General features: G+C 49.5%; 1 protein-coding gene across 2 annotated transcripts in view; it reads right to left on the bottom strand.

Annotated features, from left to right (window-relative positions):
• ZSWIM5 (zinc finger SWIM-type containing 5) overlaps window positions 1–25,630 on the bottom strand; it is a 138,170-nt gene that overhangs the window by 36,026 nt on the left and 76,514 nt on the right. The window contains exons 2-7 of one of the 2 annotated variants that reach the window (XM_040334360.1): window positions 19,322–19,678; window positions 15,417–15,565; window positions 13,646–13,796; window positions 9,071–9,244; window positions 702–761; window positions 371–547 (exon numbers count right to left, since the gene is read on the bottom strand). In XM_040334360.1, coding sequence (XP_040190294.1) covers window positions 371–547; window positions 702–761; window positions 9,071–9,244; window positions 13,646–13,796; window positions 15,417–15,565; window positions 19,322–19,678 — 1,068 coding nt within the window. The remainder of the gene's footprint in view (window positions 1–370; window positions 548–701; window positions 762–9,070; window positions 9,245–13,645; window positions 13,797–15,416; window positions 15,566–19,321; window positions 19,679–25,630) is intronic. The other variant, XM_040334361.1, reaches the window with a different exon arrangement.

Genomic DNA, 25,630 nt, shown 5'->3' with positions numbered 1-25,630 from the left:
AAGTCGTACGCGAATAGGGCTGTGCGCAAGTTACGTTCACGTCACAGGCATTGAGCCGACGTATCTTCGGGCGTAAATACGACGTGATACTGAGCATGCGCCGTTCGTTCGGCCATGCATCTACATGTGGTCAAGCCTCATTTATATACAACACGCCCCCTACCAGCCTACTTTGAATTGCGTGCGCTTACGCCGGCCCATTTACGCTACACCTCCGTAACTTAGGACGCAAGTGCTTTGTGAATACAGCACTTGCCTCTCTAAGTTGCGGCGGCGTAGCGTAAATACGGTACGCTATGCCCGCGCAACGTAGATCGGCCGTATGTGAATCCGGGCCTCTGTACATAGAATGTCGCCATCCTGCACTCACCCAGCCACAGCGGCTGCCCCTGGGAGTTGAAGATCAGGCTCTCTCCATCCCTCTGGCAGGACGGTGATAAGTAGAAGTCACTGCTGATTATTCTCTGAAGGTGGCTGTCCTGCCAGTGTAAGTCGCACGCTTCGATCGCCCGCGTGAACACCGTTCTTCTGGGACGCACCAAAGAGTCTGAAAAGGAAATGGGATGAGAACATTTCTAATCAATCACATGGAAGATAATAGAATGAAAAAGACGATTCAAACATCACAAGGAAAGAGAAAAGACAATCTGTAAAGTATCGTTCCCCCCTCCCCCGTCCCCCCCCAATGACATCACACATACCAGCCGGGCTCCTGTGACATAATGAGAGCAGAGGGTTCAGAACCGCACGGATATGACATGCTGAGGAGGAGAGGACAAAGGTGGGTTGGAGCACAAGGCACAAACTGCCAGATACAGAGATAAAATACATATATAGGAGCTGCTGTACCTCCCAAAGGAGTAGTATATCCGCCCATCCAGCCTCGAGATTCACACAGCTCCACCACAAAGCACAGCCCTGTCTGGTGACCTTAAAGCGGAGTTCCGGACCAAATATGACTTAAGATAAAAATACCCCAAGAATACCCATGCCTCGGGCAATGTAACAAGGGTATGCTGTACACTATGCCCAGTGTTCTAATTGTGCAGCATCGTTTTCTTACTTTGTAAACATTTCTGCATGGCGCAGCCATCTCAGGTGTGGGCATCTGAAGCCGCAGTGCCCTCCCTTCCCGGATTGTCTAATCAGCATGCACCTGCCAATCTCATGCATGTGCAGTGCGGTGCAATCTTGGTCGGCTTGCCATGCCAAGATTTTCCATAGACACCACGGTTAAATGTTACGGGAGCTGTGCCATGCCAAGCTGACCAAGATTTCCCATAGGCGTCCATGTTAAATGTTATGGGAGCCGTGCCATGCCAAGCTGACCAAGATTTCCCATAGGTGCCAATGTTAAATGTCACGGGAGCCGTGCCATGCCAAGCTGACCAAGATTCTCCAGAAGCAAATGTTAAATGTTACGGGAGCCGTGCCATGCCAAGCTGACCAAGATTTTCCAGGAGCAAATGTTAAATGTTACGGGAGCCGTGCCATGCCAAGCTAACCAAGATCTCCCAGGAGCCAATGCAAAACCGGAAATGACTTATGGTAACGCAGCCGCTAAAGGAGGAAGTGAAATTAGATGTAGGTGTAAATCAGGTAAGGAAACAGAAAAAAAAATTAATAAAAAATTGACAATTCATTTTAGGGATGCACATTAGTATGGCATGGTGAGGAGTGAAAAATGTGGGTGGAACTCCGCTTTAATTTTCCTGACTGCAAGTATGGTTACCGCCCCACCCCCCCCCCCTACCCAAGCCTGAGACTGGAGAGGGAAGGAGCAGGGGAAAACCGATAAGGTCATTCCTCTGCTCTCCCCTCCTGTCAGGACATTCCTTAGCCCTTGTTCATGCAGCACAGCCTGAGAGGCAAGCATAGAAGCCACGGAGGTAGACAGGGACAAGGTAGGCCCACGCACATATAAGCGGGACGCCGGGGATACGGTACAAGCACAGCAGCTGCAGGGGGGCCGACAATAAGAAGCCAGACACATCTGGAGGGATGCTGACTTTTAACCACTTAAGCCCCGGACCATTATGCAGGTTAAGGACCAGGCCAGTTTTTGCGAATCGGCACTGCGTCGCTTTAACAGACAATTGCACGGTCGTGCGACGTGGCTCCCAAACAAAATTGGCGTCCTTTTTTCCCCACAAATAGAGCTTTCTTTTGGTGGTATTTGATCACCTCGGCGGTTTTTATTTTTTGCGCTATAAACAAAAATAGAGCGACAATTTTGAAAAAAAAAAACGCAATATTTTTAACTTTTTTCTATAATAAATATCTCCAAAAAAGATATAAAAAAAAAATAATTTTTTTTCCTCAGTTTAGGACGATACGTATTCTTCTACATATTTTTAGTAAAGATAAATAAAAAATCGCAATAAGCTTTGCGCAAAATTTATAGCGTTTACAAAATAGGGGATAGTTTTATGGCATTATTAATTATTTTTTACTAGTAATGGCGGTGATCATCGACTTTTTCCGTGACTGCGACATTATGGCGGACACATCGGACAATTTTAACACATTTTTAGGACCAGTGTCATTTATACAGCGAAAAGTGCTATAAAAATGCACTGATTACTGTGAAAATAACAATTGCAGTTTAGGAGTTAACCACTAGGGGGCGCTGAAGGGGTTAAGTGTGACCCAATATGTGTTTCTAACTGTAGGGGGGGGCTGGATATGTGACGTCAGTGATCGTCTTTCCCTATATGAGAGAACACACGATCACTGACATTCTCGTTCTTCAGCTCCGGTGACCAATCGCGGGACACCGGTGGCGATCGGGTCCGTGGGTCCCGCGGTCACGGAGATTCGGACCGGGTCGCGAGCGCGCCACCGGCGGTGTACAGAGACAAGTACAGGTATGTGCCTGTGTCCAGCCGTGCCATTCTGCCGACGTATATTGGCGTGAAGGGGTCCTTAAGTGGTTAATATTCGGACACTTACCTGTCCAGGGCGCCCGCGATGTCGGGTCCCGAAGCCAAGCTCTCCCTCGGCTCTCAGGTGCTGCCTTCTTTGGAAAGGGAATCAAGAAGTGAAGCCACAAGGCTTCACTTCCTGGTTCCCTACTGCGCATGCCCAAGTCACGTTGCGCAATGCCACTGGTCCCTGCTGTCTTCTGGGACCTGTGTATCTCCCAGAAGACAGCGGGGGGTACGGAGGAGGGGCCGAACGTGGCGTAGGTCACAGCTCTGATCTATGCCCGGAAGTGGGAGAAAATACCTGCATTACACAGGTATCTGCTACCCCCCTGAAAGGTGCCAATGGGGGGGGGGGGATTCCAAAAAGCGGACGTTCCATTTTTGGGTGGAACTCCGCTTTAAGTTGAATCTGTTTGTAAATCAGAACAGGATCATTTTTTAAAAGGAGAAGCCCAGCCTGAGCTTTTTAGGCTGGACTTCTCCTCCGGGTCATAATTCGTTTTGCACTCCCGTGACCCATTTTCAGAGGAGTCCGCTCTCCGCTGATGTCACCGCCATCAGTCGGGGCAGCGCATCATCACGACTTCCAAGTTGGGATCCGCCAGCTGCCCTGATTGATGACAGTCTCAGTGGGCCGGATTCAGATAGAGATACGCCGTCGTATCTCTGAGTCCGGATCTATGCGGCCGATTCATAGAATCAGGTTCCGCATAGATCTCCCTAAGATCCGACAGGTGTAAGTGACTTGCACCGTCGGATCTTAGGCTGCAATTCCAGGCCGGCCACTAGGTGGCGTTTCATTTTTTACACGCAACGAATATGCAAATGAGGATTTCCGTAGATTCAGAAACAAACGACCGCCCGGCGCATTTTTTTTACGTCGCTTGCGTTCGGCCTTTTCCGGCGTATACTATGTGAGGGGTATCCTATGTTAAGTATGGCCGTCGTTCCCGCGCCGAGTTTTGAATTTTTACGTCGTTTGCATAAGTCGATTCAGAAAAGAGCTGGACGCAAGTTACTCACGCCGAAACCAATGACGTCCTGGCGACGTCATTTGGAGCAATGCACGCTGGGAAAATTCGCGGACGGCGCATGCGCTGTTCGATCGGCGCGGGGACGCACCCGATTTAAATTTAGACGCCCCCTAGCCGCGGAATTTGATTTCCGCCGGGGGATTTACGATACGCAGCCGCAAGTTTTGAGGCAAGTGCTTTCTGAATTAAGCACTTGCCTCAAAAACTTGCGCCGGCGGATCGTAAATCAGATAGGTTAGCGGATCTAAAGATCCGCTGACCTATCTGAATCTGGCCCAGTGTATCAGCGAGCCGCTGAGACAGTCTCTCCCCACCCCTCGGCACTGCTCGGCCCTCCAATGAGCGCCGAGAAGTAGAGCAGAAGCCATGCTGACTGACAGTCGGCATCTCTCTGCTCGGGGAGGAGTGAGAACCGAGCCATCGGCGGTGTTCAGTGGCTCGGTTCTCAGTGCAGAGATGCCGGGGGACAGTCTGATGCTCAATCCACAGAGGCAAGAATGAATAACAAAACAAAAACAAAAAACACTTCTCTTTCAAGTGTAGCCATTCAGAAGATTTCACCTCACTTCCTGTCTCTGTGATAATAGGATTTTTGTACTCACCGTAAAATCCATTTCTCTGAGTTCATAGACGGACACAGCATCCTTTGACCTTAGGGTTATATCCGCTTCCCTTTAGGAGAGTTTAGGCAGAAAAAAAGCACTTTAAGTGTTAACAACACATTCCTCAGTGCAGCTCCTCCCAGGGGGCGTGGCCTCCCAGGTATAACCCACACCCTGCTCTAGCAGTCTCAGTTTTTTCCTGCCTAACGACAGGAGAGGTCAGGCCCTTCTGGAGTCCTGTACTCTGGAGATTTTTTTTCTTGCGATTTTCTCGCTTTTTATTATTTTAATCTCCAGAGTACAGGACTCCAGAAGTGCCTGACCTCTCCTGTCGTTAGGCAGGAAAAAACTAAGGCTGCTAGAGCAGGGTGTGGGTTATACCCGGGGGGCCACGCCCCCTGGGAGGAGCTTCACTGATGAATGTGTTGTTAACAATTAAAGTGCTTTTTTTCTGCCTAAACTCTCCTAAAGGGAAGCGGATATAACCCTACTGTCAAAGGATGCTGTGTCCGTCCATGAACGGGAGAGAAAATTGGATTTTGAAAATTTGGGTTGTTAGGGAAACAAGGATTGGTGATAAAGCCTCGGTGGAGACGCATTGTTCCCATAACAACGAGAATTTCCCTTCCTAGGGGGAGATTTCCTCTCACTTCCTGTTGTCTCCCTCTATGTATGCAAGTCAGATTTTTGTAACCCGGGGACCGCCTGTATTTTTAAAATAACATGCAAAGTGGTTGGAGGGAAGCTTCAGAATGGCAAAGATGTTTTTATTACAAATGATGTGAGCAGCAGACTGCAGTTCCTCTTCAACAAGTGATGAGGAGAGGAGCCGGGATATGGGTGCGAGACTGAAGGGGAGGGGCGGAGCTCTAAGACACACATCGAGGGGGGGGGGGGGGGTTATTTTATTCATCAAGCAGGTTGTCAAAATTGAAGCCTAAGAAAAGCTCACCACCTCCTCTAGAGATGGCGCGGTGCCCGCTCACGCCCCCCCCGCGTCCTCGCTCACGTAACAACTATTGTCTGAGTGGAAGATTTAGACGGTCGGGAAAGTTGGGGCGGAGGATCCAATCCTGAGCCTCTAATCAGCCTCCTGTCCTCCTGGTAAGAGCCTGGCGTGTGGAGCAATCAGGACAAGAGCGCCTAACGACGCCGCAGCTGCTGATTTGTGGCGCTCATCAAGGCGATCGGGAGGGGGCAAAGAACGGGTCGGGACGTAGAGCTCTCAGCTAAACCAACATTATCCATAATTCACACATCTCCACTTCTGAATAACAATGGGGGAGGAGAGGGGGGGGGGTGGAGGGGACGGCGGCACGGAGGGGGTGAGCTGCACTATGCACACAACTGGTCAGCTCTACCGCCCCCCCAACATAATTGCCAGCACAGGTCCTATTTATGGAGGAGTCGGGGGTCTAAATTACCCCAATTTTTTAGGGATCAGCACTGAACCAATAGAGGATTTTCGATTTAGAGGGGGGGGGGGGGATATTAATTTAACTCCTTCCCCCTTAGGCTGCTTTCACATTGAAAGCGACGGCCATTAACAGTAAAGCGATGTTTGTTTTAGCGGCGCTTTACCGCTGTTTAACCACTTAAGCCCCGGACCAATATGCTGCTTAATGCCCAAAGGTGTTTTTACAATTCGGCACTGCGTCGCTTTAACTGACAATTTCGCGCTCGTGCGACGTGGCTCCCAAACAAAATTGACGTCCTTTTTTCCCCACAAATAGAGCTTTCTTTTGGTGGTATTTGATCACCTCTGCGGTTTTTATTTTTTGCGCTATAAACAAAAAAAGAGAGACACAAAAAAAATGCAATATTTTTTACTTTTTGCTATAATAAATATCCCCCAAAAACATATATAAAATGTTTTTTTTTTCCTCAGTTTAGGCCGATACGTATTCTTCTACCTATTTTTGGTAAAAAAAAATCGCAATAAGCGTTTATCGATTGGTTTGCGCAAAATTTATAGCGTTTACAAAATATGGGATATATTTATTGCATTTTTATAAATTTTTTTTTTTTTACTACTAATGTCGGCGATCAGAGATTTTTTTCGTGACTGCGACATTATGGCGGACACTTCGGACAATTTTGACCAATTTTTGGGACCATTGTAATTTTCACAGCAAAAACTGCATTTAATTTGCATTGTTTATTGTGAAAATGACAGTTGCAGTTTGGGAGTTAACCACAAGGGGGCGCTGAACGTGTTAGGCTTCACCTAGTGTGTGTTTACAACAGTAGGGGGGGGTGGCTGTAGGTCTGACATCATCGATTGTGTCTCCCCTATAAAAGGGATGACACGATTGATGCGCCGCCACAGTGAAGCACGGGGAAGCCGTGTTTACATACGGCTCTCCCCGTTCTTCAGCTCCGGGGAGAGATCGTGACGGGTAGGCTATTAACGAATAGCCGCGCCGTCGTCCCGGATCGCTCCCCGAGGGAATCCGCCCGCAGAGGGGGGGGGCATCCCGATCGGACCCCCGGAAAGGCAAGGACGTATATATACACGTCCTTCTGTCTGTCCGTGCCATTGTGCGGGCGAAAATAGTCTTGCGGCGGGCGTTAAGGGGTTAAGTACCACTTTTCAGCCACAAGTGGGAAAGGAGGGGTTAAAATCTCCTGTGTTGCGGCGCTTCCCAATCGCTTTTCAGGCTTAATGCCCAAGCACAATTTTGCAACTTTGACATGCATTAGTAAAACCGTACCGATCATCACTACTATATGTATCCAGGTGGATTATACCGCGATTTTTCATGACAAATTCGGCTTTCATTTGGTAGTAAATGGTAACGGATATCTCCTGATTTTTTTTTAATTTTATTGTTTGGCCCGAAATAGGAAAAATATATATATTTTTTTACATTTAGCTGTATATTTCTTGCTACTACCATAACCTATCACCAAAGAACAGCCCAAAATAAATTCTCCCGCTCCCGATGATCGCAGTGACACCACATATGTGGATATTATTTGTTGTTTGTACCGGAGTACAGCCCAGAAATAATGCGCATTTTGCGGTTTCTTATCCTAACCAAAGAAACACACCGATACTCATTAAAAAAAAAAAATCCTGTCCAAAAAATATTGACCTCTGACCCAAACACTAAGCCCCCGTTCACACCTAGGCGTATATACGCCTGTAGTGCGACGCCGCAGCTGCCCCTGAGACGCTGGAGGGATGATTTCACATTGCCCTCTATGGAGAAGGTTCACATCTCCACGCTGAACGCCGAACGCCACACTCCTGCCGCCTGAAAACAAGTCCCGGACCTTTTTTTCAGGCGGCGTTCGGCATAGGAGATGTGAACCATCTCCATAGAGGGGGTAAGGCTGCATTCACAATCGCAGCGTTTTGTCTCCGCAAATCGCGGTACAAAACGCCGCAATTTGTCGCCGCAATTCGCGGGACAAAACGCCGCGATTTTGTACGCCAAGGTGTGAATGCAGCCTAACTCCGGCACTGACTAGATCAAACCTTGATCTAGGTATTTTTTGTATTGTTTTTAATTAAATTACATTTTTATTTTTCTCTTCAAGGAAAGAGAGATACATTGTATCTCTCTCCTCCATTCATAGAGAGAGAAAACATGGGGAGGCCAATCAGAGGCTATCACATCGATCAGGTGACCCAGAATCGTGAGTTCTGGGTCCCGATAATTAGTACGGGGCCCGGGGCCCGGGGCGCTCGGATGAGATCCCAGTCTCTGTGCTGGGAGTGCGCTCCTAGCAAAAAGGGAAAATACGCAAATATGGGGCCCCACAGAAAAAAAAAAAAAAGTCTCCTGGGGCTGCATATTTGTGTGGGGTTGTTGTGCAGGGAATGGATTCATGTAACAAATGTTTTGACTTTAGAAACACAAACAATTCTTTATTTTTCTTTGAGAAACTTAAACTTGATCCAGCAGCAGAAGATCACTTCTAATAACGATCGGTTGCTTGCTCTTATCAAATAGCTGTCATTAAGCAATCGATCACTATTGCAGGGATCTGTTGCTGAAGGAGATGCAGAGTCGCCTCAGCTGGGTCCTGTATTGTCAATGAAGACTCACAGGAAGTGTTGATGACGTCACTAAACTCACAGGAAGTGTTGATGATGTCACTAAACTCACAGGAAGTGTTGATGACGTCACTAAACTCACAGGAATTGTTGAAGATGTCACTAAACTCACAGGAAGGGTTGATGACGTCACTAAACTCACAGGAAGTGTTGATGTCACTAAACTCACAGGAAGTGTTGATGACGTCACAAAACTCACAGGAAGTGTTGATGACGTCACAAAACTCACAGGAAGTGTTGATGACACTAAACTCACAGGAAGTGTTGATGATGCCACTAAACTCACAGGAAGTGTTGATGACACTAAACTCACAGGAAGTGTTGATGATGTCACAGTCTTTTCTACACTGCTTAGTCCAGAAGTGTATTGATCCCATCACAGGTCTGCCCCCCCCCCGCCCCCTTCGAGGTGTACAGAAACACAAAAAAACGTGTGCTTACCATGACCGTTACTCTGCGGGAGTGCGTTGGTGATGTTCGGGAGGTCGTTGCCATAATTGCCGTCCTCCAGCGGGCACACGTCCATGTCGTTCCACTTTCTCAACTGCCGGAGCCATGCAGCCTTCTCCTCCGGTTTGCAGTGAGGGTTCAGCACAATACACACCCACAGCGCCCCTAGAGAGAGAAAACACCAACCAGAGAGGGTATTAGTACTTGATAGAGGATATATTTAGAGTGCTGCAGACATGCGTTCTGAAGGTCCGGTTCTGGCATACAGTGCTGGGCTTTCAGAGCCTGTGTCGTAAATGGTGGCTCCCACACGGGAGTGACGTCATCACGCCACCCAGCCACTCATATAGCTGGGGGACGTGAACTCGGAAGGAACACCGGGGGAAGATAGAAGCCCTCTCAGTGGTGACAGCGTGGCGATGGAGGGCGTCGGGGAATGTCACACACTCACAGGAAGCGGGTTCAGTGTCGGGGAATGTCACACACTCACAGGAAGCGGGTTCACTGTCGGGGAAGGTCACACACTCACAGGAAGCGGGTTCAGTGTCGGGGAATGTCACACACTCACAGGAAGCGGGTTCTGTGTCGGGGAATGTCACACACTCACAGGAAGCGGGTTCAGTGTCGGGGAATGTCACACACTCACAGGAAGCGGGTTCAGTGTCGGGGAATGTCACACACTCACAGGAAGCGGATTCAGTGTCGGGGAATGTCACACACTCACAGGAAGCGGGTTCAGTGTCGGGGAAGGTCACACACTCACAGGAAGCGGGTTCAGTGTCGGGGAATGTCACACACTCACAGGAAGCGGGTTCAGTGTCGGGGAATGTCACACACTCACAGGAAGCGGGATTCAGTGTCGGGGAATGTCACACACTCACAGGAAGCGGGTTCAGTGTCGGGGAATGTCACACACTCACAGGAAGCGGATTCAGTGTCGGGGAATGTCACACACTCACAGGAAGTGGGTTCAGTGTCGGGGAAGGTCATACACTCACAGGAAGCGGGTTCAGTGTCGGGGAATGTCACACACTCACAGGAAGCGGGTTCAGTGTCGGGGAATGTCACACACTCACAGGAAGCGGGATTCAGTGTCGGGGAATGTCACACACTCACAGGAAGTGGGTTCAGTGTCGGGGAATGTCACACACTCACAGGAAGCGGGTTCAGTGTCGGGGAATGTCACACACTCACAGGAAGCGGGTTCAGTGTCGGGGAAGGTCATACACTCACAGGAAGCGGGTTCAGTGTCAGGGAATGTCACACACTCACAGGAAGCGAGTTCAGTGTCGGGGAATGTCACACACTCACAGGAAGCGGGATTCAGTGTCGGGGAATGTCACACACTCACAGGAAGTGGGTTCAGTGTCGGGGAATGTCACACACTCACAGGAAGTGGGTTCAGTGTCGGGGAATGTCACACACTCACAGGAAGCGGGTTCAGTGTCAGAGAATGTCATACACTCACAGGAAGCGGGTTCACTGTCAGAGAATGTCATACACTCACAGGAAGTGGGTTCAATGTCGGGGAATGTCACACACTCACAGGAAGTGGGTTCAGTGTCGGGGAATGTCACACACTCACAGGAAGCGGGTTCAGTGTCGGGGAATGTCACACACTCACAGGAAGCGGATTCAGTGTCGGGGAATGTCACACACTCACAGGAAGCGGGTTCAGTGTCGGGGAATGTCACACACTCACAGGAAGCGGGTTCAGTGTCGGGGAATGTCATACACTCACAGGAAGCGGGTTCAGTGTCGGGGAATGTCACACAATCACAGGAAGCGGGTTCAGTGTCGGGGAATGTCATACACTCACAGGAAGCGGGGTCAGTGTCGGGGAATGTCACACACTCCCAGGAAGCGGGGTCAGTGTCGGGGAATGTCACACACTCACAGGAAGCGGGTTCAGTGTCGGGGAATGTCATACACTCACAGGAAGCGGGTTCAGTGTCGGGGAATGTCACACAATCACAGGAAGCGGGTTCAGTGTCGGGGAATGTCATACACTCACAGGAAGCGGGTTCACTGTCGGGGAATGTCATACACTCACAGGAAGCGGGTTCAGTGTCGGGGAATGTCACACACTCACAGGAAGCGGGTTCAGTGTCGGGGAATGTCACACACTCACAGGAAGCGGGTTCAGTGTCGGGGAATGTCATACACTCACAGGAAGCGGGTTCAGTGTCGGGGAATGTCACACACTCACAGGAAGCGGGTTCAGTGTCGGGGAATGTCACACACTCACAGGAAGCGGGTTCAGTGTCGGGGAATGTCATACACTCACAGGAAGCGGGTTCAGTGTCGGGGAATGTCATACACTCACAGGAAGCGGGTTCACTGTCGGGGAATGTCATACACTCACAGGAAGCGGGTTCAGTGTCGGGGAATGTCACACACTCACAGGAAGCGGGTTCAGTGTCGGGGAATGTCATACACTCACAGGAAGCGGGTTCAGTGTCGGGGAATGTCACACACTCACAGGAAGCGGGTTCAGTGTCGGGGAATGTCACACACTCACAGGAAGCGGGTTCAGTGTCGGGGAATGTCACACAATCACAGGAAGCGGGTTCAGTGTCGGGGAATGTCATACACTCACAGGAAGCGGGTTCACTGTCGGGGAATGTCATACACTCACAGGAAGCGGGTTCAGTGTCGGGGAATGTCACACACTCACAGGAAGCGGGTTCAGTGTCGGGGAATGTCACACACTCACAGGAAGCGGGTTCAGTGTCGGGGAATGTCATACACTCACAGGAAGCGGGTTCAGTGTCGGGGAATGTCACACACTCACAGGAAGCGGGTTCAGTGTCGGGGAATGTCACACACTCACAGGAAGCGGGTTCAGTGTCGGGGAATGTCACACACTCACAGGAAGCGGGTTCAGTGTCGGGGAATGTCACACACTCACAGGAAGCGGGTTCAGTGTCGGGGAATGTCACACACTCACAGGAAGCGGGTTCAGTGTCGGGGAATGTCACACACTCACAGGAAGCGGGTTCAGTGTCGGGGAATGTCACACACTCACAGGAAGCGGGTTCAGTGTCGGGGAATGTCATACACTCACAGGAAGCGGGTTCAGTGTCGGGGAATGTCATACACTCACAGGAAGCGGGTTCACTGTCGGGGAATGTCACACACTCACAGGAAGCGGGTTCAGTGTCGGGGAATGTCACACACTCACAGGAAGCGGGTTCAGTGTCGGGGAATGTCACACACTCACAGGAAGCGGGTTCAGTGTCGGGGAATGTCACACACTCACAGGAAGCGGGTTCAGTGTCGGGGAATGTCACACACTCACAGGAAGCGGGTTCAGTGTCGGGGAATGTCACACACTCACAGGAAGCGGGTTCAGTGTCGGGGAATGTCACACACTCACAGGAAGCGGGTTCAGTGTCGGGGAATGTCACACACTCACAGGAAGCGGGTTCAGTGTCGGGGAATGTCACACACTCACAGGAAGCGGGTTCAGTGTCGGGGAATGTCATACACTCACAGGAAGCGGGTTCAGTGTCGGGGAATGTCACACACTCACAGGAAGCGGGTTCAGTGTCGGGGAATGTCACACACTCACAGGAAGCGAGTTCAGTGTCGGGGAATGTCACACACTCACAGGAAGCGGGTTCAGTGTCGGGGAATGTCACACACTCACAGGAAGCGGGTTCAGTGTCGGGGAATGTCATACACTCACAGGAAGCGGGTTCACTGTCGGGGAATGTCATACACTCACAGGAAGGGGGTTCAGTGTCTGGGAATGCCATACACTCACAGGAAGCGGGTTCAGTGTCAGGGAATGTCACACACTCACAGGAAGCGAGTTCAGTGTCGGGGAATGTCACACACTCACAGGAAGCGGGTTCAGTGTCGGGGAATGTCATACACTCACAGGAAGCGGGTTCACTGTCGGGGAATGTCATACACTCACAGGAAGGGGGTTCAGTGTCTGGGAATGTCATACACTCACAGGAAGCGGGTTCAGTGTCGGGGAATCTCACACACTCACAGGAAGCGGGTTCAGTGTTGGGGAATGTCACACACTCACAGGAAGCGGGTTCACTGTCGGGGAATGTCACACACTCACAGGAAGCGGGTTCACTGTCAGGGAATGTCACACACTCACAGGAAGCGGGTTCAGTGTCGGGAATGTCACACACTCACAGGAAGCGGGTTCAGTGTCAGGGAAGGTCACACACTCACAGGAAGCGGGTTCAGTGTTGGGGAATGTCACACACTCACAGGAAGCGGGTTCACTGTCGGGGAAGGTCACACACTCACAGGAAGCGGGTTCAGTGTCGGGGAATGTCACACACTCACAGGAAGCGGGTTCAGTGTCGGGGAATGTCATACACTCACAGGAAGCGGCGCCTCCCTTCACCGTCCTCCCACACAGAGCTTTGTGACCGATCCCTAAAGGGAAATCATCTCGCTGTGTGTGAGCGAGGAGGAGTGCCTGGAATGCGGCCACTTGAAGGGAGAGAACTGTAATTGGATATTGATACATTATATGATTGATGATTGATCTCTAGATGGGAATATTGATTAGCGGTTTCTCTCCGGGACACTCACCCAGCTCATCCCACAATTGCCGGCACTTATCAGTCATTCCGCTTCCCTGTTGCCTCCACAGCGCCAGCCGGGGGTCAGCCATGAACTGCTCCGTTATCAGGGTGAGCATGCGCGCTCCGTTGGAATCTCTCATCCGCAGCATCTCTCGAACCTGAAGGGGGGGAAGAGACGCCATCATTAACGCCAACACTCCAGCTGCATCGGAACCCCAGAGACTCGCCCCTCCCCCCTCACTTCCTGTGTGGTCACCAGGACAGGAAACAGGGACGCCGACCACAACAAAGAGCCGACCTTCCCCCTACACCACAAATGACCCGACATTCCCCTGTGTGTGGAGGTCACCCCCGGACTGAACGTTTGGTTCGCTCTCTTCACTGTGCGCCATAAACATCTGACTGTTTATTTTTTACATTAGTTTAACCCTTTCTCCTCCTTTGCTACATCTGTGTGCTGCAGATCTCCTGCAGCCTCTTGGCAGCCACTTCCTGTGTACATATGAGATGTGACGTCTTTCTGACTCCCGGATCTCACATTAAAGAGGACCTGTCATTCTTATTTTCTATTATAAAGGGATGACGACATGCTTTGTAACACGGATAAAAAGTGACCCAAATTTTATATTTATTTTTAAAGCGCCCTGCTCACACGCAGAAGAGCCCTCATATGAAAACGCTGTTCAAACCACACATGTGAGGTATCGCCGCGATCGCCAGAGCGAGAGCAATAATTCTAGCACTAGACCTCCTCTGTAACTCAGAACTGGTAACCTGTAGAAGTTTTTAAACGTTGCCTATGGAGATTTTTAAGTGTCAAAGTTTGCTGCCGCTCCACAAGCGGACGCAATTTTGAAGCGTGACGTGTTGGGTATCAATTTACTTGGCGTAATATTATCTTTCACAATATATAAAAAAGATAACATTTGTTAACTTTACGGTTTTCTTATTTTTTAATAAAAAAAGTTATTTTTTTCCCCCCAAAACAAAATGCGCTTATAAAGGCCGCTGCGCAAATACGGTGTGACAGAAAGTATTGCAACAATCGCCATTTTATTCTGTAGGGTGTCTGAATTTTTTTTTTATATAATATTATTATTATATATATAAAAAATATGTTTGGGGGGTTCCAAGTAAATTTCTAGCAAAAAATATATTATTTTAACTTGTAAACACCGAGTGTAAAAAAATAGGCCCGGTCCTTAAGTGGTTAATGCCCCCCTTTCCTGCTGCACATGTGTTAAGCGGAAGGTAAGAGGTTAAAGGCCAAGTTCACCTTTTAATAAAAAATAATAAATGTGTATATATTTTTGTAGAGGGGGGGGGGGGTGAACTGCATCTATTATTGTTTTCCCTTTAGGAGCCTGGAGAGTATCGGGAGTGCAATGTCAGGCTCCTGCAGACACGCCCCCCATACCTCCCATATGGACTGTTTACAAGCTGCAGGACTTGCTAATGAACTACAAGGGCGCTCATCAGCCGTCTATTCAGAACTACGAACCGTCCGCCGCGGTGGCTGCCGGTAGTTGTAGTTTATCCATTTTGCAGAAAACTGTGAATAAAAGACGCAGCGGCGTGGGCGGAGCCCCGCAGGGTGTCACCGTTTTTTGAATTCTGACAGCGAGTACAGGGAGAAGATCCCCTTTCCCGCTGAGGCGGGTATCGGGGGGGTTCAGGTTGCAGGAGCTGGAAATTGTCGCACATCCCGCCCTCAGTACACGTACCACGTGGTAACACGCTGTGAAAGGTGAACGTCGGCACCTGTAAAGCTGCTTTACCTTGGCAAACATGGAGTTGAGTTGTTTTCCCGAGCTGTAGTATCCACCCTGAGACAGGAAGAGCTTCACCTGTTCCCTGACTTGCTCTTCATCCAAGTGCCAGCAGTTCTCATCATTGATGCTGGCCCCGGCGGTGGGATCAGGGGCCCCTGGAAGCAGACAGAAGCAGATTAGAGACTCTCACAATAATACAAAAAGCATCGTATTTACACAAATGGGAGGTTTCAATTAACCAGTTCCAACTAATTTCATCGATCCGGGCATGACATCCTCCCGAAACGCACCTCGCATGCAGCACAAATCGGGCACAGCTGATGACCAATCAGTGGCCCGGTACCATGTGATCGCTGTGACCAATCACAGCAGAACACATGACAACTGTAAACAACGAATGGCTTCCTTTCATGCTATCCAAAGTGTACAATTGTGTTGCTAGCTGTGATTGGTCAATGTGATCACATGGTACATACCGGGCAAATCACAGCCCTTCTGTACCATGTAATTAACTGTGGCCAATCACAGCTAATCACAACACCACACACACTGAATGAATTCAGTAAATATTATTGCTTATACCAGTAAAATCCACTGCTATAAACAATCAGGTGTAAAAAAAAAAAAAAAAAGAAGAAGGAAACACTATTGCTCTGGTCACAGTGTGAAAAATATATTTATATATATATATATATATATATATATATATATATATATATATATATATATATATATATATATATATATATATATATATATATATATATATATATATATATATTTTATTACATACTGTCACCAGTGTCCCTGATCACCCCACATCCATGTGATCATTCTGCACTACACTGGTGATGAAAAAAAAAAAAAAAAAAAAAGAAACAAAGATTTTTATTTTTTAATTCCCCCCCCCCCAAAAAAACGACAACTTTAACCGCTTCCCGACCGCCGCACGAACGTATACGTCGTCAGAATGGCACGGCAGGGCAAGTGGGCGTATATCTACGTCCCCTTTAATTTGCCACCGTGTGGTCATGCGGGCCCCGCGGACTCGATGTCCGCCAGGGCCCCGCGAGTTGAAGAACGGGGAGATGTCGGTGTAAACACAACAACATCTCCCTGTTCTTCTTAGTGACATGTCACTGATCGTCTGTTCCCGGTCATCGGGAGCAGCCATTAGTGACGCGTCACTCGTAGCCACGCCCCCTCACAGTTAGAATCACTCCCTAGGTCACACTTGACCCCTTCAGCGCCCCCTACAGGTTAACCCCCTTCACTGTCAGTGTCATTTTCACAGTAATCGGCTCATTTTTATAGCACCGATTGCTGTATAAATGACAATGGTCCCAAAAATATGTCAAAGGTGTCCGATGTGTCCGCCATGTCGCAGTCACGATAAAAATCGCTGATCACCTCCATTACTAGTAAAAAAAAAAAAAAATGCCATAAAAACTATCCCCTATTTTCTAGACGCTATGGCCCAAATTCACAAAGCACTTACGCCGACGTATAACAAGTTACGCCGACGTAAGTGCAAATGTGCGCTGGCGTACCCACAGACCCACAAAACAGATATGCGCCTAAAAACAGGCTACACCCCGCCGACGTATCTTGCTTACGCCGGCGTAGAGTGGGCGCACATTTACGCTGGACGCATGGTGCCGCTCCCATTGATTAGCCATTCAAACATGCAAATGAGGGAAATACGGGAAATACAGCGATTCAAGAACCTGCGTGCGGGCTACGCGAGATGTGCGTAAGTTGTACGTCCAGCGTAAAGTTATTCCCCATAAATGAGGTGCAACCTGGCAGCAGACAAGCAAAGGTCTGCACCAGGGAACACAAGCCGGCGTATTGTGCGTTGGACGTGTGTCTGGCTGGGCGTAGGTTACGTTCATGCCGTACGCAGTGATCCGGCGTAGTTTCGATGTGGTTCTGAGCAGGCGCAGGGGGATGTGTCCACGTCACGGTGCATGCACAGTTCGTGATACGTATCTGTCTGGCGCTCGGCCCATCATTTGCATGGGGTCACGCCTCATTTGCATGGGTCACGCCCACTTCCGCGTACGCCTTCGAAACCTACGCCACGCTGACGCAGCGTTGGGAGCAATAGCTTGCTGAATGCATTTTGCTTGCCTCTCTGCGCTACGTTGGCGCGGCGTACATCGTTTGCGCTACGGCGGCATAATGTGCGCCCACACTGTGAAACTGGGCCTATAACTTTTGCGCAAACCAATCAAACGCTTACTGCAATTTTTTTTTTTACCAAAAATATGTAGAATACGTATCGGCCTAAACTGAGGGAAAAATTGTTTTTTTTATATATTTTTTGGGGATATTTATTATAGCAAAAAGTAAAAAAATATTCTTTTTTTTTTTTAAATTGTCGCTCTATTTTTGTTTATAGCGCAAAAACTAAAAACCGCAGAGGTGATCAAAAGAAAAGAAAGCTCTATTTGTGGGAAAAAAATGACGCCAATTTTGTTTGGGAGCCACGTCGCACGACCGCGCAATTGTCAGTTAAAGCGACGCAGTGCCGAATCGCAAAAAGTGCTCTGGTCTTTGACCAGCAATATGGTCCGGGGGTTAAGTGGTTAAAGCGACGCATCGCAAAAAGTGGGCTGGTCTTTAGTCAGCCAAATGGTCCGGGGCTGAAGTGGTTAAGAAGCTCGCCATGCCTCTTACTAAATACATTGGACTGTCTACTTTCCAAAAAGGGGCAATTTGGGGGGTTTGCACACATTTAACTACTAACTGTTAACCCCTTCCCAGCCAGTGTCATTAGTACAGTGACAGTATATAGTATTAGCAATAGGGTTGTCCGGATACCGATACCAGTATCGGGACCGATTCCGAGTATTTGCGGGAGTACTCGTACTCCCGCAAATACCCCCGATACCCAAATAGAATACTTCCCCCGCCGCCGTCACGCCGCATACATGGCTGCATGGGGGGGGGGAGACCTGGCTGCATGGGGGGGGACCTGGCTGCATGGGGGGGACATGGCTGCATATGTGGGGGGACATGGCTGCATATGTGGGGGGACATGGCTGCATATGTGTGGGAAATGGCTGCATATGTGGGGGGACATGGCTGCATATGTGGGGGGACATGGCTGCATATGTGGGGGGACATGGCTGCATATGTGGGGGGACATGGCTGCATATGTGGGGGGACATGGCTGCATTTGTGGGGGGACATGGCTGCATTTGTGGGGGGACATGGCTGCATTTGTGGGGGGACATGGCTGCATTTGTGGGGGGACATGGCTGAATTTGTGGGGGGACATGGCTGCATTTGTGGGGGGACATGGCTGCATTTGTGGGGGGACATGGCTGAATTTGGGGACACATTTAAAAAAAGTATCGGTATCGGCGAGTACATGAAAAAAAGTATCGGTACTTGTACTCAGTCCTAAAAAAGTGGTATTGGGACAACCCTAATTAGCAATGATCAATGTATTAGTGTCACTGGTGGTGTCAGTGGTAGTAAGTTCCTACCCAGTGTCAGTTAGTGTCAGATTGTCCACCGCACTATAACAATCCCACTACAAGTCACTGATCGTCGTCATAAGTAGTATAGACGCTACAACTTTCATGTAAACCAATCAATATACACTTATTGGGATTTTTTTTTTGGAATGTGTTTGATAGCAGAAAGTAAAAAATATTGTTGTTATTTTAAAAAAAAAAACATAAATCTTTTTTCATTTATAGTGCAAAAAAAAAAAAAAAACTCATTTGTGATCAAATAACCAAAAGAAATCGATTTGTGTGAAAAATAAAAGATACAAATTTCATTTGGGTACAGTGTTGCATGACCGCACAATTACCAGTTAAAGTACGGCTGTGCTGAATAGCAAAGAATGGCCTGGTCATGGGGGGGGCAGAGCCCGCGGCGGCGCACTTACTCACCGTGCACTTGGTTGATTTCGGAATTGGAGGACAGGATCTCGTCGGCCAGTTTCTGAGCGGTGGGAAGAACTTCCGTGTGGTGCGCCGTGATCAGGTACTGGACAAACTTCTGCAGCTGGTCCCGGTTCATTTGGAAGAGGGTCTCTGAGATGGGAAGACGCAGTTTGACCTGGTCTGGCTTGCGGATCCGGTAGAGCGAGAGCGCCACCACGTGAGCGCAGTAGAAAATGTCCCTGTTGCCGCAGCCACAGGTCACGGAGGTGATCTTGCAGCGGTCGAAGCTGATGGCTACTTTGTAGGTGGCTTCTGGCTCAGACGGCGTCGCCGGCTCCGTCACCGTACCGCTTAGGTGAAAACCTGGGGAGGTAAGAGGAGAGAAGGTAAGTCGTGCTGCAGAACAAATTCGGTCTCTACATCATACATGATCGGATCATAGTGAAAGCTCAGTTATAGGTTAATGTGGGTAACGGGCTGATCATCACAGGTAAGAATGGAAGGCTCCGGTCCGTGTTCATCCTATCCCCCCATAGGGGAGAGCGGAGAAAAAACAGGGCAGTCCCTGCACAGTGTGCGGGGACCGCCCTGTCATCCGCTGGCTCAGCGGCGATCAACGGAGCGATCCCCGCTGAGCTTACGGAGGCGGATCATTACTGATCATTACTGATCCGCCCCGAGTGAAAAGGGGCCTTAAACATTTTCTACAAGTTATTACTGAGCAATGAAAGCACCATGTGTGCCCACCGGGGTAACCAACCAATCCCTGTAATGAGTGAGATTGGGTGATGTCATTACTGTGCTGATCACCGTTCTCCTTGCTGGAGGGGAAGCCGTACCTGAAGAGCTGCAGTGCAAGAATCTCCCTGCTTCATTCATCTGATTTGTTTACATGAAATACACAAATTGGCCCCAACTAAGAGGGGTTTTCTCTACACACAAAACACTGATTGGGGGTCCAGCTGCTGACAAAGTTCCTCATATGGCATCTGACACATCTAGTCCATTTGTTTAATATCAGATTCAGTATTACAGAGAATCCTGTCTTAGAGATAAGTCGTCGTGAGAGAACCAAAACATTTATTGCCCCCATTCCCAAGCTACAGGCGTGAGGTAATACAGCGGAACCTCGGATTACGAGCATAATGATTCGTTCCAGAAGAATGCTTGTTATCCAAAGCACTCGCATATCAAAGAGAGTTTCCCCATAGGAAAAAATGGAAACTCAAGATAATTCGTTCCAGTGTCACTGCTAGTGTCTGCAGTACTGTATGTGGCCAGAGGTGGGGGGGGGGGGCGGCGCTGGAGACACTCGGGAACAAAGTGTTTCCGAGCGTCTCCGGCGCACCCGAACCTGTGGCCACACATGGTACTGCACACCCCAGAGGCTTGAATCTTGTGAGACAACGCTTGCAAACCGGATAAAAAAATAGCTTGTGTTGCGAAACGCTCGTAAACCAGGTTACTTGTAAGCCGAGGTATTACTGTATATTGATAAAATGATCAGTGCTCCAGTCCATACCCCCCATCATCTGGTTTCTTTACAACTCCGCCAGGGATATGGATACCCTCAGTTAAGAACCCATATTTAAAGTGGACGCTGCAAAATAGTAGTGCATTTCCTGTGCCTAGGCACTCCTCCTCTATATCCTTATAGATGTATTTCTGCAGCGTAAGATCATCTAAAGCACTACTGCCTCTGACTGCCAGTCCCACCAGATTCAGTGATGTCACCATTGTGCTGATCACGGTTCTCCTTGCTGGAGAGTAGGCTGTACCTGAGGAGCTCCAGTGCACAGATCTCCCTGCTTCTGCTTCATTTATCTTAATTGGTCATTTAAAAATGAGGTAATCATTATTATGGCTGTAGGGTCCCTGGTGAGCATTCCTGCTGTACCCAACTTATATCCAAGTGACTTCAATGTACCAATCATTAGGTTGTATCCTGGCTAACCCCGATCTCTGCCCTGGCATCTGACAAATATACTGGTTATCGGTGTCCACCGTTTGCCTGGCCTTTGTCTTCTATCCCGACGATCCTTTTCCACTGCCTGCCTTGATCTCTGGCTAATATTTTGGTCATCTGTGTCCACTGCCTGTCTTGACCCTTAGCTTGCATCCTAACTATTTCTTTTCACTGCCCGTCCCGACCTCTGGCTAGAATCCTGGTTATCCGCATTCACCGCCTGCCCCAATCCTTGGCTTGTATACTGACTTTTCATGTCCGCTGCCTGCCCTGACCTCTGGCTAGAATCCTGGTTATCCGCCTGCCCCAATCCTTTGCTTGTATCCTGACTACCCATGTCCGCGACCTGCCCTGACCTCTGGCTAGAATCCTGGTTATCCGCGTTCACCGCCTGCCCCAATCCTTGGCTTCTATCCTGACTATTTGTGTCCGCTGCCTGCCCTGACCTATGGCTAGAATCCTGGTTATCCGCGTTCACCGCCTGCTCCAATCCTTGGCTTGTATCCTGACTATTCATGTCCGCTGCCTGCCCTGACCTCTGGCTAGAATCCTGGTTATCCGCGTTCACCGCCTGCCCCAATCCTTGGCTTGTATCCTGACTATTCATGTCCGCTGCCTGCCCTAACCTCTGGCTAGAATCCTGGTTATCCACGTTCACCGCCTACCCCAATCCTTTGCTTGTATCCTGACCTCTGGCTAGAATCCTGGTTATCCGCATTCACCGCCTGCCCCAATCCTTTGCTTGTACCCTGACTACCCGTGTCCGCTGCCTGTCCTGACCTCTGGCTGCTATCCTGGTCTGTAGTCTTGCCTGTCCATCACTACCTGGTGTGATCTGATCAGTGTTCCGTGGTTAGTGGTGCCTGGAGTCCAAACTCCCACGAGGGGTCCCTGGTGAACACCAGCTGGCCCTTAGACTATGTGCCTTTGGGGCATACTGCGTCACTTGGGGACCATCACCTTGGTGTGACAGATTCATCAAGAGCCCCATACCACATCTTCACCTACCAGCTCCTCTCCGCTCTGTTCAGTTCCCCTTCTGTCAACCTACATCCCTCGGCTACGCCTACCATCTCCTGCGGGGGCATCCCATAAACTTTAAGACCTCATTCACACCGGACGTTAAGATAACGTTAAAAAAAAAAGGCAGTAGCTTTGCATTGAGTTTTTCAACGTTTTTGCAATGGCGTTTTTTTTAGCTGGTGTGTATGAGGCCCACAGGGTCCACATCGGCATGACACCTCGATGACAACGCTTAACGAGGCAGAATCCATTCTGAAGAAAGCTGGAGAGAAATTTCCTCACGCGGTCATTTGTGATTTTTCTCTTCATTTTTATTATTTTTTTTCGTGTTTTTTGGAGTTTCTAAAGTTGGTGAAAAGTGAAAGCCGAACCTGCAGGGAACGAAAAATGGCTGCTCTTTATAAACTGGCCCTGATAGGTCCGTACTGGGCGATGGGGGAAGGGGGGGGGGGTATGTAAAATGCCCAGCTCTGGGTAGGAAGGTAAATTATATTCAGCATTCCTGGGACGGGGGAAAGTCCAGCGCTGAAGGAGGGCCGGTGATGTGCGCACGGCGCCGGGAGTCTTACGGGGGATGGAAACCAGCTGTGGCGGCAATGGAGGACTTTACAAAGGGATAAAATTAGACGCTGCCTAGAGGCACCTCTAATCCGGCAACGCCACAATCTTTCCTCCGCAGACCCCAACCGTAGGAAAATTCCCCCAGATGCTGGGGCTGCTGTTAACCCCTCGACACCCGGTGATCTTCACCTCCGAGTTAAAAGGAGAGGCGGCCCACAGCAAAGGACAAAGCAACTGCCACACCGTCACATGGCAGCAAAGTAGCATGCGCACTACAGCCACAGCAGATCTTTCCATTAGGGGGGTGTGGCAATGCGCATGCGTGCGTTGTCCCAAGGCATGTTACTTTCATTGGCACACTGCAGTGCTGATCATATGGTATGACACCCCAATTCACAAAGGACATGACCGCTTCGGCGCACAATACACGACGACGCACTGCATGGAGTTGCCAAAAATGTTGTGGCGCACCGCCAGCCAGGTCATTTCATTGGGTTGCCTCAACGCCACGTACATGCATTACCATGACACTGCAAGGCTACGGGGCGAACAGGAGCTTATTATTGGCTGGAGGAGGGGATGAGGAATGGGGATTGGTTGGGTCCTAAAAGACATGGACGTTGACCCTTTAGGCTTCAGAAATTAGACACAGGCGGCCAGCGCGCCCCGTTACATGTCTGTGATTAGACGACAGGCACAGAGCCGATCCCCGTGGCTCTGTGGCTTGTGATCACTGTAATGGCCAATCACAGTGGTCACAAATGTAAACAGCTTCTGTTCAACTCTGACACCCCGCCCCTTCTCCTCTGCAGCCAATCCTCCCCCTTCCTTTTCAATCAGCCATTCTCCTGCCAAATTCTGCAGGTAAAACTCCTCCTACGTAAAATTAATGAAAGGGAGGGGCACACTGACCACCACTATGCAGCAAGGGGGTACACTGTGGATGTATGGGTCTTATAGGGGCACACTGACGCTCCCCCCACCCCAATCAAAACTACTGGCCACCACCAAAAGGGGTGGGGCACTCTGACCATCACTAAGAAGGTACACAGTGGGCATATGGACCTTAAAAGGAGCCTATTGACCCCCAATGTTAAGGCAGAAAACATCAATGACTAACAACAAAAAGGGGGGGGGGGCATTTGGACCACCTCTAATCAGGTACACAGTGGGCATATGGACCTTTAACGGAGCACGCTGACCCCCAATGTTATGTCAGAAAACACCACTGACCACCAACAGGGGAGGTCACTTGGACCACCACTAAGCAGGTACACAGTAGGTATATGAGCCTATTGACCCCCAATGTTAAGGCAGAAGACACCAATGACCAACAAGGGGGGGGGGGGATACTTTGACCACCACTAAGCAGGTACACAGTAGGTATATGGGCCTTAAAAGGAGCCTACTGACCCCCAATGTTAAGGCAGAAAACACCTATGACCTGAACAAAAGAGGGGGCGCACTTGGACCACCATTAAGCAGGTACACAGTGGGCATATGGACCTTTAAAGGCGCACGCTCACCCCCAATGTTAAGGCAGAAAACACCACTGACTACCAAAGTTATGGGGCAGTCACCACTGATCCCCGGCATTTAAGGGGGCACACATACCACAGTCACCGTTTAAAGGGGCACTCCCCACCATAAGGGGGAGCCAACTGCGGACCAGTGAAATCTCCAAGCAGTTCTGTGCATTATATAGATCTGACCCCTGTGTGCCGTTCCCTCAACTAAACAATTTTAGGGCCTGAAAAATACGATCGATTCCGTTTTTTCCCCCTTTACTTATTCATGAAAATAAAGGACCCATAAAAGAAAACCTCGGATGTCTCTTGGTTTCCTTGTTGTAGTTGTGAGTCCCTTTTAGAAGGAAATTAAATCTTCGGAGGGCACCGAGTGCCCAGGTCCGGGAGAGGGTGGGGAGAGGGGGGGCTGCTGCCCCCGTCACCAAGGCCTGTTTATTCCTGCAGCAATGCCGCACACTGGCTGCCATACTGATTAGATATACACGGCGCGGGTCACATGGCGGTCACCGCCTAATTAACCGTGTTTAAACAAGCGGTAGGAAAACATATTAGATTGTGAAGTTCTGGAGAGGCATGTCAGGAATGGAGGGAGAGGATTTCTTCCAATAATCTCCCTCACAATTCACCCCTTCCTTCCCCGAACAGCCCCGGGCCCATGCACTGTCAGGACTCCGCACACAGCGGGGCTTCGAGAGGTGACAGACACCACCACCGTGTGGCCCCCAGCGATCCCTGGGTGTCCTCCGCATGTGACATATGGTAAATGGTCAATAGTTGGGACAAGTCAGAAGATGGATAATTGGAAGAGAAAGGCACAGAGGGGATGTGGATGGAGATGGACGTTTATGGGTTGGGGGGATCATGACGGAGACGGATAACCATCAAACAGGAAATTATTCAGCTGGCCGGGAGAGGTCAACGTGGAAACAGGAAACCAGATTAACACCAGGCCAGGGAGAAGGAATACTCCCATCATCCTGTGCCAATCAGGATCCCCATCATACAAAACGCCGCACATAACCGGCCCGGTACTCCACTGCATTCATCACCAGGATAACCAGATCAACACCGTGCCGCACATAACAGGCCCGGTACTCCACCGCATTCATCACCAGGATAACCAGATCAACACCGTGCCACACATAACCGGCCCAGTACTCCGAGCATTCATCACCAGATCAACACCGTCCCGCACATAACCGGCCCGGTACTCCACCGCATTCATCACCAGATCAA

The sequence above is a fragment of the Rana temporaria genome (genome assembly GCF_905171775.1).
Source record: "Rana temporaria chromosome 7 unlocalized genomic scaffold, aRanTem1.1 chr7a, whole genome shotgun sequence".
Taxonomy (NCBI): domain Eukaryota; kingdom Metazoa; phylum Chordata; class Amphibia; order Anura; family Ranidae; genus Rana; species Rana temporaria.
The sequence above is the reverse complement of the archived record's forward strand: the minus strand, read 5'-3'. Positions and strand labels throughout refer to the sequence as shown.